The 15,023-nt window shown below is 42.3% G+C and overlaps 1 protein-coding gene across 5 annotated transcripts in view; it reads left to right on the top strand.

The window, feature by feature from the left end:
• slc8a2b (solute carrier family 8 member 2b) overlaps positions 1–15,023 on the top strand; it is a 199,481-nt gene that overhangs the window by 166,908 nt on the left and 17,550 nt on the right. For all 5 annotated transcript variants that reach the window (XM_025898253.1, XM_025898254.1, XM_025898252.1 and 2 more), the window contains 3 exons: positions 4,956–5,329; positions 11,292–11,395; positions 13,454–13,471. In XM_025898253.1, the coding sequence (XP_025754038.1) occupies positions 4,956–5,329; positions 11,292–11,395; positions 13,454–13,471 (496 nt within the window). The remainder of the gene's footprint in view (positions 1–4,955; positions 5,330–11,291; positions 11,396–13,453; positions 13,472–15,023) is intronic.

The following is a 15,023-nucleotide window of genomic DNA, read 5'->3' as shown; positions in this document are numbered from 1 at the left end:
ATTGTAAAAGACAGTGGCGGGCACATAGGGACGTGGAGTTAACTAACTTGAGTATTAAGTCCCATGTATCCATAGACAAGGACTGATTTAAATCTTGTTCCCAGGCTGTTTTAATCCGATCTATCGAAGAACCGTTCATGCTCACCAGCCTGTCATAGATAAGAGAGATAAACCCTTTACGTGTTGGAACTAGGGTAAGGAGCATATCCCCTGGGCTTGCAGCTGGTGCTACCGGGAAGTTTGGAATCTGAGATTGGAGGAAATGTCTGGTCTGCAAATATCTGAAAAGATGTGTACGTGGGAGATTAAACTTTTCAGAAAGCTGAGCAAAAGATGCAAAGGTATTGTCAAAAAACAGATCATTGAAACATGTAATGTCCCTGTCATGCCAATCTCGAAATATAGGATCAGATAATGATGGCTGAAAAAAAGGGTTAGAAAAAAATAGGGTTGCGGATGATGTGGTTCTGTTGGCTTCATCAGGTGAAGGCCTCCAGCTCGCACTGGAGCGGTTCGCAGCCGAGTGTGAAGCAGCGGGAATGAGGATCAGCACCTCCAAATCTGAGGCCATGGTTCTCAGCCGGAAAAGGGTGGAGTGCCCACTCCGGGTCGGGGATGAGTTCCTGCCCCAAGTGGAGGAGTTCAAGTATCTCGGGGTCTTGTTCGCGAGTGATGGGAGAAGGGAGCCGGAGATCGGCAGACGGATTGGTGCTGTGGCTGCAGTGATGCGGACGCTGCACCGGTCCGTCGTGGTGAAGAGGGAGCTGAGTGTAAAAGCGAAGCTCTCAATTTACCGGTCGATCTACGTCCCTACCCTCACCTATGGCCACGAGCTGTGGGTAGTGACCGAAAGAACGAGAACGCGGATACAAGCGGCAGAAATGAGCTTCCTCCGAAGGGTGGCTGGCCTCTCCCTTAGAGATAGGGTGAGAAGTTCGGCCATCCGGGAGGGGCTCAGAGTAGAGCCGCTGCTCCTCCACATCGAAAGGAGCCAGTTGAGGTGGTTCGGGCATCTGACAAGGATGCCTCCTGGGCGCCTCCTGGGTGAGGTGTTCCGGGCATGTCCCACCGGGAGGAGGCCCTGGGGCAGACCCAGGACACGCTGGAGAGATTATATCTCTCGGCTGGCCTGGGAACGCCTTGGTATTCCCCCGGATAAGCTGGAGGAGGTGGCTGGGGAGAGGGAGGTCTGGGCTTCTCTGCTTAGGCTGCTGCCCCCGCGACCCGGCCTCGGATAAAGCGGATGAAGATGGATGGATGGATGGATGGATGGAAAAAAATTGGACTTAGAAGGGAGAAGCCTGTTAATCCAAAATGCCTCCTCATCTGAGCCCACACTCTCACCGTGTGCCAGACAACTGGATTATCGATTGTCTTGTTTGGGGGAAGGGGGAGTGAAGATCCAATCAGGGCCAGGACAGAAGAGCCTGTGGTTGAGTTCAACTCCATGAGCACCCAGGACGGGCAGTTACCTTTGTTTTGGAAGTAAAGCCAAGATATAATGTAGCGCATGTTTGCTGCCCAATAGTAATATCGAAAGTTAGGCAGTGCCAGGCCTCCACGACTCTTGGGTTTTTGGAGTTGAGCCTTGTTCAATCGAGGGCGTTTACCTCTCCATATATAAGATGAGATAATTGAGTCCAAGGAATCAAAGAAGGATTTGGGGATAAATACTGGTAACAATTGGAAGAGATACAAAAATTTAGGAAGTATATTCATTTTGATTGAGTTGATTCTTCCCACCAAAGAGATGGAGAGAGCATTGCAGGTATAGATATTTTGGGGTTTGAGATAAAGATTAAGAGATCATCTGCATACAAGGATACTTTGTGTTCAACACCCTTCCTCCAGATCCCATCGATCTCCCCACAGCTGCGGAGTGCAATGGCAAGTGGCTCTATAGCCAGATTGAAAAGAAGAGGGCTTAAGGGGCATCCCTGACGGGTTCCTCGTTGGAGGTTGAAAGGCTGCGACTGTATGGAATTAGTAAAAACTGAAGCGTTAGGGAACATATATAATAACCTTATCCATGAAATAAATTTCGATCCAAAATTGAATTTATCTAGAATTGTGAATAAATATTTCCACTCGACCCGATCAAATGCCTTCTCCGCATCTAAGGAGAGAATGCACTCAGGACTCTGACCGGAAGGGGTGTATAATATATCCAATAGTCGGCCGATATTGGAATAAGAGTAACGATTCTTAATGAAGCCTGTTTGATCTTCGGATATAACTGAGGGCAAAATATTTTCCAGTGTACGTGCCAAAACTTTGGCCAAAATTTTAGCATCGACATTTAATAGAGAAATTGGCCTGTAGGATGAGCATTCCACAGGATCCTTACCTTTCTTTGGGACAAGAGCAATACTTGCCTCGTAAAAGGATGGCAGAAGTTTACCACACTTCCATGAGTCGGAGACGGTTAAATGTAGTTGAGGTAAAAGCAAGGGTGAAAATGCTTTGAAAAATTCTACGGGAAAGCCGTCAGGACCAGGGGATTTTCCAGGCTGCAGTGAAGAAATGGCTGCACCCAGCTCCTCTGGCGTGATGGGTTCATCTAATCTGTTTTTACTATCAGAGGAAAGCATAGGTACATTCAAAGTCTTTAGAAAGTTATCCATTAAAGTGCTTTCCTGCGGGAATTCAGAGGTGTAAAGTTGGGAGTAAAAAGCCCTAAACGTATCGTTAATTTTGGAAGGGTCCGAAGTGATATTACCATTAGCCATTCTAATCTTTGTGATATGTTGTTTTGCCTGGAAGCCCCTTAACTGGCTGGCAAGCGTCCTACCCGATTTGTCGCTAGGTTTTGCTAGTTTTATAATTTTAGAGTTAAATGACCGAAAAACTTAACATGAACTCACAAAGGAAATTCAGTGAAACTGAAATAGATTGAAAATACAAAACCAAGATAAATTAAAAATAAAACTTACTCTAGGAATTCTGACTGTAACAATACACATACGCATTGATATGATTTCTCATATTTTGTTGTCTTGTTCGGCCGATGGGCCCAAATATGGTCGGAAGGGGTCCTTTGTTTGTGCGCATGCTCCAACCAGCATGCAGCCTGCTGTAACCCATAATTTCCTTAGGGATTAATAAAGTATTCTGATTCTGATATTCATTTAATGAATCAGTCTGTAAAACTCCCTGAAGCTGATGTCTTCAAATATTTAATTTTGTCCAAACTGTCTAAAAACAACATGAAAAGATCATTTAAGTTGAAGACTTAAATGATCTTTTCATGTTTCATTTTCATTTAACAAATGCCTTAAAAACAATGTTTTTGTAAGTCCACGTTTTACAGATTTGCAGTTTATTATGTAATTTGTCAGCACATAAAAAGTGTACCAGCTGTACTCTTGGCACTACGAGGGAACAGTATAAAAACAACTGTGACAACAAAGAGAAATACATTTAAAATCAGACTAATTTTATTCTTATTACTTTAATTCAATTCAGTTTTATTTATATAGCACCAAATTACCACAACAGTTGGCTGATGGTGCTTTATATTGTGAAGTAAAGACCCTACAATAATGTAAAGGAAACAGAGACGACCCCAACATGCTTCTTGGGTCCCTGACATCATGTTTCAAACCTCAGCTAAAGAATTTCTGTGTTTTTGATTCTTGTCTTAAATTTAAGTAAATTTAAACAATTTCTTTCTATTAATGAGCTTCAAAATATCATTCATGCCTTTATCCCATCCAGACTTGATGACTGTAGTTTGTTATATTTTGGACTGAGCAAAACTAATAGCATGATCATATTTCAACTATTCTTAAATCGTTGAATTTGTATGACGGTGATGTATAGGATCAATTTTAAAAACATTATTTCTCATATATAAGTGCTTGCAGGGGTTTAATCCAGGTTACCTATCAGATCTTTGCTACTTCCATGCTTCTCTCTCGGGTCCATTGATCAGCAGTTTTCAGCTATTCTTAATTCCCACTTGGCTCTTACAGCTGAACGGGTGTTCTCAGTTAATGCTCCAGAACTCTGGAATAGCCTCCCACGTCAGATTAGGTCAATTAACTCACTAACTTTACCTCTTCTCACAGACCTCTTCACTTTCAGACTAGCTTTAATTCACAGTATCATTTACCCCCACTGCTCGATGGTTTTACTGGCTGTACAGTACGTTGGCTAACATTTATTGTCTTTTAATGTGTTATAGAAACAAACGGACTTTGCTGGTTGGGCAATAGATCCTGAAAATTATGGATTACAGTGAAGCTCCATGTCTCCCAGATGTTTAGTATTTTTTAAGTGTTTATTTATCTTGCAAGAAGAAGTCACATTTATACACTTCCATCTGTGGCAGCTTGGCTGGACTCCAGATCTGAACACGCAGCAGCTCATCGGATTTTAATACTGACCTGATCTGATTTGGGAATCCCCACCTGCCACCTGCTAATGTGCAGTGACATGATTGGATCATAACAATCTCATAGAGTTGGCTACATAACTGGCAGCTGAGGAAGAAGACTGGCTCTTGATATTCACCTCAGCCATCCAGACACAACAACACTGCGCTTAAGCATCCTGAGCAGGGTTCAGTTTAAATTCAGCGCATGTAGCATGACTGCATTCCACATTATAATGGGATCTTTGTTGGAGTGGCCTTCTATGATAGAGACATTTTCACTCTTTGACCATATAATTCCACCTCCAGAGCTCTCCGAAGCTTCTTATTATTCACTAATAGGATTTGCTCAGGAATCACATTTTATTTCATGCAAAATTTGAGTAATGAATAATTACACATGAAGGACACTGAACAGAGATGTTTCTTTTATTCTGTCTTCTGGACTCACTGGGCTTTGCTCTAAAATCCAAAGCATAAAAACTGACCAGGAATTATTAATCAGTACAGGAATCTCACTCACACTCGCCTGTTTGTAGCTAAAGTTTCACGCTGTTCTCTGGTATCTCTCTGTTTCTAGATTGGCATAATCGATGATGACATATTTGAAGAGGACGAGCACTTCTTCGTCCGCCTGTTGAATCTGCGTGTTGGTGATGCAGAGGGGATGTTTGAAAGCGACGAAGTGGGTGCCACACCCAAAGCTCGCTTAATGGAGCCCCTGGTGGCCACGGTGACTATCCTGGATGACGACCATGCTGGCATCTTCACGTTTAGCGAACGTATGGTGCGTGTGAGTGAGAGCGTGGGCACAATGGAGTTGACGGTGGTGCGCAACTCAGGCGCCCGTGGCACAGTCATCCTGCCGTACCACACCGAGTCAGGCACGGCCAAGGCTGGAGAAGACTTCGAGGAAGCCCGAGGAGAGTTGGAGTTCACCAACGACCAGACCAGGTGAGTCAAGATGACATCATCCTGTTCTTGTTCTATTCAATTCAATTCAATTTTATTTATATAGCGCCAAATCACAACAAAAGTCGCCTCAAGGCGCTTTATATTGTACAGTAGCTCGCACAATAATAAATACAGAGAAAAACCCAACAATCATATGACCCCCTATGAGCAAGCACTTTGGCGACAGTGGGAAGGAAAAACTCCCTTTTAACAGGAAGAAACCTCCGGCAGAACCAGGCTCAGGGAGGGGCGGGGCCATCTGCTGCGACCGGTTGGGGTGAGAGAAGGAAAACAGGATAAAGACATGCTGTGGAAGAGAGACAGAGATTAATAACAGATATGATTCGATGCAGAGAGGTCTATTGACACATAGTGAGTGTTCTAGTTTTTGACATGTAACTAATAGAGTGGAGAAACATTTTCCACAATTTGAATAGAAACATTTGAGTGGACACATCTAACACGACCAATGAAAATCTAATGCTTCTATTTTGAAAATTAAATTGCTGTTAACCACATAGTTCCAGTCTTTACCATCTTGTGACCGTGACTATGAACAGATCCCTGTTGTGCTGAACTTCAGTATCACTCAGCAGCCTTCGACCGTCACCTTGTAGACTCTTAATGTCTAATGGTAATGATAGTCCTTGTTCTGCTCCTGCTGGAGGGCAGCTCTTATCACACCCACCTGAAGCAGGTGGAGAACTGCTTCATGTGGCGCTATGCAGAGCAGAACAAGGACTACCAGCTCCAGAAGTTCATCCAGGCTACGAGAAACATACTAAACCAGCAGCTGATTAGACTGCTGTAATTTACTTCCCACAACCTGCTCGTCAATGAAGTTGCAGATGAAAATCTTAAACGCTGTATTGTTCATTTCTTGTCCCCTTATGCATGTGACTGCATGCACCCGTCCATCCCCAGTACCACTAACATCACAATCAGAATCAGAATATGTGGGGGAAACTATTAAGTTTCTATACAACATGAAACATAGAATATTATGTTACCTCTGTCCTGTTTCATTTACATATTATTTCACTAGCTGGACTCACGTACTCATTTTAGGTTTGACAGCATTTTTTAGGAGATAAAGGCGAATGGCTTAATCGAGAATTGAGCTGTGGTTTGGGAAGGCCTTGATGGGGACTGGTGGCGGTCCTGGCCTGGCAGATCCGTGTTTGGAGCCGTGGTCCTACTCCCGAAATTCAGATAATTTATCTACAAACTAAAGGGCTGAATAAACCTCAGCTAATGTTTTAAAGTGGAATTTGCTAAAGATGAAACAGATTTTTTTTTAAACTACAACGATTTAGTGTCAGGGTAGGTTGCTTCAGTTAGAGACCCAAAAAACAAAGGAAATTGATTTCAGAACAAACAGGAAGACACACCAAGTAGCGCTCACTGATGACGGTATTGATGCTGTTAATGATTAGCAATATTTCAGAGCAGTGACTGATGAGTACCTGTGAAACTGGGGATTCAAAGACCAGTGTCATTAACAAGAAAGCGTTACAACAATTACACTTCATGCCAAATCTGTGACAGTTGATGTGGATAGATGCTTCTTTCTAGTTCTCTCTGGGTTTTTTGCTTCTTTTTCTTCCTCCTGTAGTTAATAAGAACAGAAACGTTTGTAAACAAAGTTGTAAATATGTCCAGTAGGTTTGCATGTCAACAAAAACACAGACCTGTATGAAACTGTGCAAACATACCAACAATAACAATTGCATGAAAAGCCCTTCCTGGGCTGATAAAATGTGCTACTGCAGATTTTATCAAATAAATCTGCTCATTCTGGAACCCGAAGTTTTTTTCCCATCGAAGATCTTTTTTGCATTAATGTCAGCAAGAAAGAAAAAAGTGATTGGTTGTTTATACGGAGAATAATGATTTATAATCTGACTAATTACATTAATTTAGGATGGTATTCAGTCAGGTGATGTATGTCCTGTTCACTTGAAATGCTGAGTATTTCAGAGCCCGCTGGCCTCCTGTTAATTAGTGAAAATGCAGGAAAACAAATAATCTTTCACTTTCAGACTTCGCTGCTCTGCATGTTTATGCCCACAAAAGAGGATAAGGATCTTTGAATCGTGAATAATTCAGGGGATGGAGTAAAGAGAGTGTATGATTTTAAAAATAAGTTGTTATTGATTAGAAATTTATGCTTTCACCTCTTCACTCCAGCTAAATGTATATTTTATTGAACTTGTCTATAACAGTAAGAGGAATGGGCAGAGGGAGGTTTTACCTGCTGCGTGCTTCGTTGTGATGTTTATTCACGTCTTCTCTTACCATTACTCTCTCTTCACCTCTTTCAGCGCTCTTCCACCTCACACTCTCTTTGGTTCACCTTTGTGCCTGCCAGACGACAGTCCTATCCATTATTCATCACAGCTGACCCGAGGGCAGGCTCAGCATGCTCATGCTGGATCTTTTCTGAGTTTGTGTCACGTTATACTGCACGATAATGTTGGAGTGAATCGACCAGAACCTGACGAGTCAGGTTGTATATGGTTGTATTTTATATCATAGTGTAGCACAGGGGTGGGCAATCCCAGTCCACGAGGGCCGGTGTCCCTGCAGGTTTTAGATCTCACCTTGGGTCAACACACCTGAATCACATGATTAGTTCGTTACCAGGCCTCTGGAGAACTTCAGGACATGTTGAGGAGCTAATTTAGCCATTTAAATCAGCTCTGTTGGTTCGAGGACACATCTAAAACCTGCAAGGACACCGGCCCTCGTGGACTGAGACTGCCCACCCCTGGTGTAGCAGCTCTTTTTTGTGTAGCCGGGTCGCACCACCAGATGGCACTGTGCAGCGTTTCGGGGTCTCCTGAGAGAAGCTATTCGGGAGCGTACAGATGCTTCTCCTCCACATTGAAGGGAGCCAGTGAGGGTGCTTTGAGCTTTCGATAGGATGCGTCTTCACATCCAGCTCTGTCTACAATAACAAACCTCACAGGCAACAGACTGAGTAATGAACGTGATTGTCGTAAGTTGATGTTAGGCTATAATTAAATTTATCTTGTAGAAGTGCCGTCTGCAGCTGGTGTCAGAGTTTCGTCAAGCTACATGTGTTTTATTGTAATGGGATCTGCTGAATGATTAGCTGTCAAATAAATTGTTAGTTTTTGACACGAGAGCCTTTCTCCTTTTTAGAACTGTGTAGCACTTATGACAAGTTTGGACGACTCGTGCTTGTGTGATATTGATTCCAGGAGCTCCACATTGATGTAAACAGGTTCACTGACTGGCAGGACAGTGAATTTAGTGAGACAGGTCTGGTGGGAGATCTCAGCATGTTTCTGTGAAGCAGCACTTCGGCTCTGCTCCTGAGGAGGGATTTATTCCCGTTTGTTGTTCCGCTGGTTAATCGTGGCCCAGTCAGCGTGTCTGAAAATGTCAGCTTTCACTCAAAGCTCCCACCTTGTGCCTTTTTTGCCCCTTGTGACCTTATTAAGTTTCTGTGTGGCTACATTTAGTTGCATGATGACCGATGATGCAGTTCCTATAGATGCACATTTGAGGGGGGAACACTTCTCTGAGTGCAGCTCCAGAGTTATTCATGCCTCTGCAGTCATTTCATTTCTGTGAGAGGACTCCAGCTCTCAAGGGTGTAGTTTTGTTCTTGGCCATAACATGTCACCAGCTTTCTGCTGAAATCAGGACTTGGTGTTTCACATCTTTTAAGGTTTTTTTGCAGCTCCGCACTGCTCTGGCTCTAGATTGTGCTGACTGCTACTGCTTGACCACAGCCGGCACTGTTTGCACATCTGAAAACACAGAATTTGAACAAATCATTGCTTAAGATTTATTTGAAAAGGAACCTTTAGTTTATACCTTTCATGAATCTGTTTAATTAATAAAGAAATGTCTGAACATTGTTTGACTTGTGTGCAAATTAGACTGGCCATATTTTGTTGTTTGCAGAAATTTGCTCATTATGAGTGTGAAATCCAAAATAAATATAATAAATAGCAAATATCACAAAGTTTTCAAGAGGAGGGGTTGAGTGAATAGGTATATTTCCATTTTTAGAGGTTTTACTGGGCTTCGGGGTAGTAAAATACTTCCTAAAGGTATTTACTATTTGGATTTCACATCATATAAATGGTGGCAGAGAATAATAACAGAATCACATTCAGCCATCAGCTGTTTGAGCTTTTGACTAGAAGCAGATTAAAGTAATTATTTTAGCTTTTGTGTTTTTTTGTGTGCCCTCTATTTTTTGATGTAAAATTATTTTTAGGAAGTGAGAAGACTTTCTGCAGACTCACAGCCGTCAGGTCAAAATGCCAAAGTTGACAATATGCAAGAAAATAAAGTAACAGCAACATCGGGGTGAAGACATGTCAGTGTCGCCCCCTACAGGCGAAGTAGCTGACCTAGTTTTATTAGTTATTCCTGGGGGGAATGAGTGTCAGAGCTGCATTTTGTTAGTAAGATGTACATTTGTTTACCTGCAATTATTACATGACTATTTAATGACTACTAAATCAAAAATAAAAGTAAAGAACTACTAACAACTGTTAGCAGTTGGATATTTAGTAGAGGTTAATAAGTCACGTTGATTTATGAGCGAGGTAGGAAGGAAGTTTCGAGCTGTCAGCGGCGCCGTAGCTCTCCTGCTGGGCTGTTTTATGATCATTCTTTCTGCTCATCTTCACCTCATCTAATCACCTCGCTCCTTCATTCTGTCATTTTCACGCCACATTGCTTTCCTGTCAGGATGACTTGACTATTGATTGCATCGGTCCAGCTCCTTTCCTTTTTTCTCCCTCTTTGTCTCTCACAAAGCCTTTTGAGGTTTTTGAGGAAGGGCAGCCGGCGTAAAAAGCTACAAAATCAAACATGCGGCGCTACACATGGCGGTGACCCCTTGTGAATGAGGGAGTGCTTTGCTCTCTTTTCATAATGAATACATACTTTGTATTCCATCCATTCATACTCATATCTCGATCTCCTTAGACTAAACACTTTTATTGCTCATCTTTCTTCCCTCTCCTTTTCACTCTTTTTTCCACACCTTTCCTGTCTTCCTTCATTTTCATTCTCTCCCCATCCATCTCGTCCTCTGTGTTGTCACAGTAGATTTTCTTCTACCTTCAGTGGGTCGCTCTCTGTGGTGACATTTCAGTCCGGCAGTCCTCAGAGACTCTAACAGGGCTTGTCATCATCACTTCACCTTCACTTCTTCTCTTCTAAAATAAGCCCATCATTTCCAATACCGCTCAAACGCTCACTGTCATTATGGTGTTAAAGCCGCTCTGCCTCACTGTTACTTTATTCTTTCCTATTCTTGGTGTCTGCCTTCTTTTCTCCTCAGTGCAAAGTTAATTTCTCTTGGTATGGGATCTGAAAACCAGTCAGTCATGTTAGAGAAGTCATAAATATTCAGCTGAACTCTTCATATGCCATGTGAGCAGATACACTCCAAGTGAGAGTCCCATTATTCAACATTAATGCAGTATTTAATATTTAAAATGCAGTATTTTGGAAATTGATAATTGCATAATCATGCATGACATCAATCCTTATTCATTATATTTCTCTGACTTTACTGATAGTTTCCCTCTGTGAGTCTGTTTAATCTGACTTGCTGTCTTGCCTCTAGCTCCCACCTTTAACTCAGTTATTGAACTTGTGTCCTTTCTATGCATTTCACTTCCTCCTGCTCTGATTTACACAGCAGCAGGTCCTGAACAGACACAGCAGGAGGGCAGACCTCTGCAGTGTGTGTGTGCGTGTTTGTTCACAGGCCTTGAGATTTGCAATAGCAACACGTCGATAACAAGGACGACCTGTGGTGAAGGCGCCCCGAGTGCTAAAATCACCTATTGATGAAGTGCTTAACTTCATTATGTGTTTGCAACTGACAGTTTTCTCTGTGTGTGTGTGTGTGTGTGTGTGTGTGTGTGTGTGTGTGTGTGTGTGTGTGTGTGTGTGCATGCAGTCAGACTCTCCAGGTGAGGATAATTGATGATGAAGAATATGAAAAACATGAAAACTTCTTCATCGTGCTGGAGGAGCCGCGCTGGCTGAAGAGAGGAATCTCAGGTACGTGACTATAACACGTTTCCATTTCCCTTCGTTTGATGGATTTACTCACCAGCAAACATGCATCAAAGCCTGACATCATATCCCTGCTCAAAACAAATGGATTTAGACGTCCTTTCCACATAGAGCAGAGGCCGTCTAGTCAGACTATCAGTTATAAAGTGAGAAGTATAAATGAAATTCAAAGAGAATGTGCTCCACATGCACAGACTCGTATTATCAGAGGCTCTTTTGATATGCAAGTAATATTTATGTCTAAATTTTGTCTCATTTGTTGCTCCGTGATGCACAAGTTTGAAAGTGAGTCACGTGTTTTGAGACTGAGTCAACTTTCTTTCTAGAATTGTTTTTTTAACCGTGACTCTTCAAAGAAGCGCTAGTCGACGGTTATTCAGTGTAGAAATGTTTGCTTTGTATTTACAAGACATCATAGACGGGGCTGAGTACTGAACCTTGGCGTGTTTGATACTCGTCAAAACTCAGCTGCAGAGGTATCAAAGTACTGCAAATGTTTGCTTTCACAAAGCTGGCGCTGAATTTTTCTTCTGACTTAAAACATTTAAAGGAGTTTCAGAGCTTTGCATTTATGAAGCTTGTTTAAGAGTTTGCCTTAAACAAGCTTATATAAAAATGAAATCTATACATTTTTACATTTTTTTCAGATTTAAAAAAAATATGCAGCACCCTAAAACAGAGGATTTTATTGTTGGGTCTGTTCTGCAGCGATGATGAGCCTTCATGCTCTGAGTCTTATCCATACCTTGTTACAGTTTTCAGCATAGCAGCTATTCTTAGATCCCTCCTTAGAGGTCTCATTATGTCCACTTGTACTTTTTCTTCTACCCAGGTTAGAGTGTCAAAGAGATCATCCATCAACCTTTTCCTTTTTGTTCCATTTTTGTGAAGTGTTGCATGTTGGCATTGCAAAAAAAACCCAAAACAAATCTTTTTTTAGCGCGCGCTGAGCCACTCAGGTTGTTTCTGCTGAATGTTGTCACACAAATGCCACAGGATGTTCATGTTGACAGTCTCACCCTGGGGGATGAATTCATGGTTCACAACGCTCTGATTGTCAAAAATGACGAGCAGGCTCCATGTCTTCCTGTCACCAGCATCACAAACTCTTCTTGTGAAATCTGCAGGAAAGTGCTCGAACATGGAGGCCCAAAAACTGACCTCCACTCACAATTTGGGTCAATTTGAAACAGAATTGAATGTTTTCTTTCTGCCTAAGGTTGAGGTGTGTGATGAAATCACAGAGCGCACAGTGTGCATGGTCTGAAGGGGGCTTGGAGGGAGCGTGGTAAATACCAACCACTGAGCTGAATGAATGAAGGAGTCTGAAAATGATCTCAAAGACGACCACGACTTTAAAACTGTTGTTTTGTTTTTTGCATTTCAAAGCTTTCAGGTTTTTAGTCCCAAAACTAAGTTACAGCTCTTCAGTAAATACACAGAAGAGTCTGTACAGCAGCACAGACTGCAGCTGGGCTTTATTTGTCCCAGATGAACAGGTGGACTGCGGCACATTATTTTGTGTATTTTGTTGTCTTTTCTTTTCCGTTTTTTCTTGTGTCTTGTTTGCTTTTTTGTTTGTTTTTTTGTTTGACCCCCTCTCCCCACAAGGATCGATAAAATTTCATCTTATCTTACGAACACAGAGACACGTCTTCAGGGAGACAGCCATTCATATCTTTCATCCATCGACACACAGACCCGGCCGCCTTCTTTTCTTTGTGTAATGTGGAGACGGGACATTTCCTTTAAACTTCTGAGGATTTTTCAGACTGTCCTTTGTGTTATTAATGTGGACAAAACACTAACAGCTGAAAGACAGACGAGATCGTCGCTGAAGGCACTCACGTTTTAGTGTAAAGACAAAATAAAAGACAAAAAGGTTTTACTGAACTGTAAATATTGACTCTCACTTGTGAAATCGGGTTTGCGCTGTCATTGTGGAGTTTTGTTTTGATTGTGCTTTCCCTCCTGAATGTTCGCTGTTACTTACTGCTCTTCTTTTCTTGTCCACACGCCCTCCTCTCTCTGTTTTCTTCACAGCTCTGCTGCTCAACCAAGGTAAGACCATCTGATTAGTCCCTCTGCTTCAAACTGTCAGAACGTCTGAGTCGAGCCAAAGCTTTTCATGCTCAGTCAATATGTTGATTATTTTCTGGAATAATGGATGAAATGAAGTGAAGTAATTATAGATATATATAATTTTTTCTAAAGCCTTTTAAAGGCATTCTATGGGGGAAAAAGAGAAAGAAAATGGATTTTTTTAATAACAGCTGGTAAAGGTATTCAGTTATCAGAGTCACTGATGATTCGCTTTTACGTCAGCTCTCCAGCAAAGGCTGACATTTAAAAACGGTATTTTAACCCACACTGAGGCACGAACATATTTGGAAAGAGACGATAATAAATTCGGTCTGAGTCAACGCTCCATCATTCTGTTTGCTCTTCTGGCTTCCTGCTGATTCTGCCTCAAGGAGGAAGGAGAAAAATAACCTAATATCAAATGCCTCACTTCTGCGCTGCAGTCAGCTGCTTAACATGCACATATAAAACTCATCCATGTTGACACATAGGCTGTTTGTGACGCTGTCTTTGACACCGTTTCTGAAGTTTTTAATCAGTAAAGTTTGGAAACATCACTGAATTTATATATATCCACAGAGCAGAGCCAGAGGATTTGTAGAGTAGTCTGGGCATCTGGACACTGGAGTTATGGGGCTGGCCACTCTGACAAGCATCACTTTGCTGTCTGCTAAGTCTCACTTCTGCTAACTGAAATCACTAAGATGGATTTTTGACTTCTACCTCAGAGGAAACACAACTTAACTGATGATTGTAGACATGTACTCATGCTACTCTGTCACACCAAGCCTCTGCATGTCCTCGTCCTTGAATCTTCTTTGTTGTCTTCCTCTTTTCCTCTTGCCTGGCAGCTCCATCTTTAAAATCCTTTGCCCAAAACATCCACTGTCCCTCCCCTACACATGTCCAAACCATCTCAGCTCTTCCTCTCCAACTTTGCTAACTTTTCTGATCTTGTCCGTTCTGCTCATTCCCAATGAAAATCTTACGATCTTCGTCCGTGCCACCTCCAGCTCCACCTCCTGTCTTTTTCTTAGTGCCACCGTCTCCAAACCATACATCATTTCCTTACACACTTACTACTATCCTTGTCCCCTGGACACTTGTCTCCACCCCCTTCACTGTGTCTCCACTCTCTTCTTCACTTCTCTTGCTTTGTATGGTTGACTCCAGGTATTTAAGCCCATCTGCCTTCACTGACGCTGTCTCCCTGTCATTTGAACACATGTATCTAGTTTTGCTTCTGCTGATTTTTATTCCCCTTCTCTCCAGAGCATACCTCCACATCTCCAGGCTCTCTTCCACATGCTTCCTGCTCTCCCTACAGATCACAATGTTGTTTCCAAACATCGAAATCCACGGAGACTCTCGTCAGTCACCATGTTCATTACCACTGCAGACAAGAAGGAGCTCAGAGCCAGAGTGCCACAGTTTCTCTCTCGGCACCCAACCATAGGCATTCTCTAGATCCACAAAGACACAGTGACGCTCCTTCTGACCTTCTCCATACTTCTCCATCAGCACTCTCCAG

Source organism: Oreochromis niloticus, linkage group LG14, assembly GCF_001858045.2.
Source record: "Oreochromis niloticus isolate F11D_XX linkage group LG14, O_niloticus_UMD_NMBU, whole genome shotgun sequence".
NCBI classification, from domain to species: Eukaryota; Metazoa; Chordata; class Actinopteri; order Cichliformes; family Cichlidae; genus Oreochromis; species Oreochromis niloticus.
This window is presented reverse-complemented; position numbering and strand designations above follow the sequence as displayed.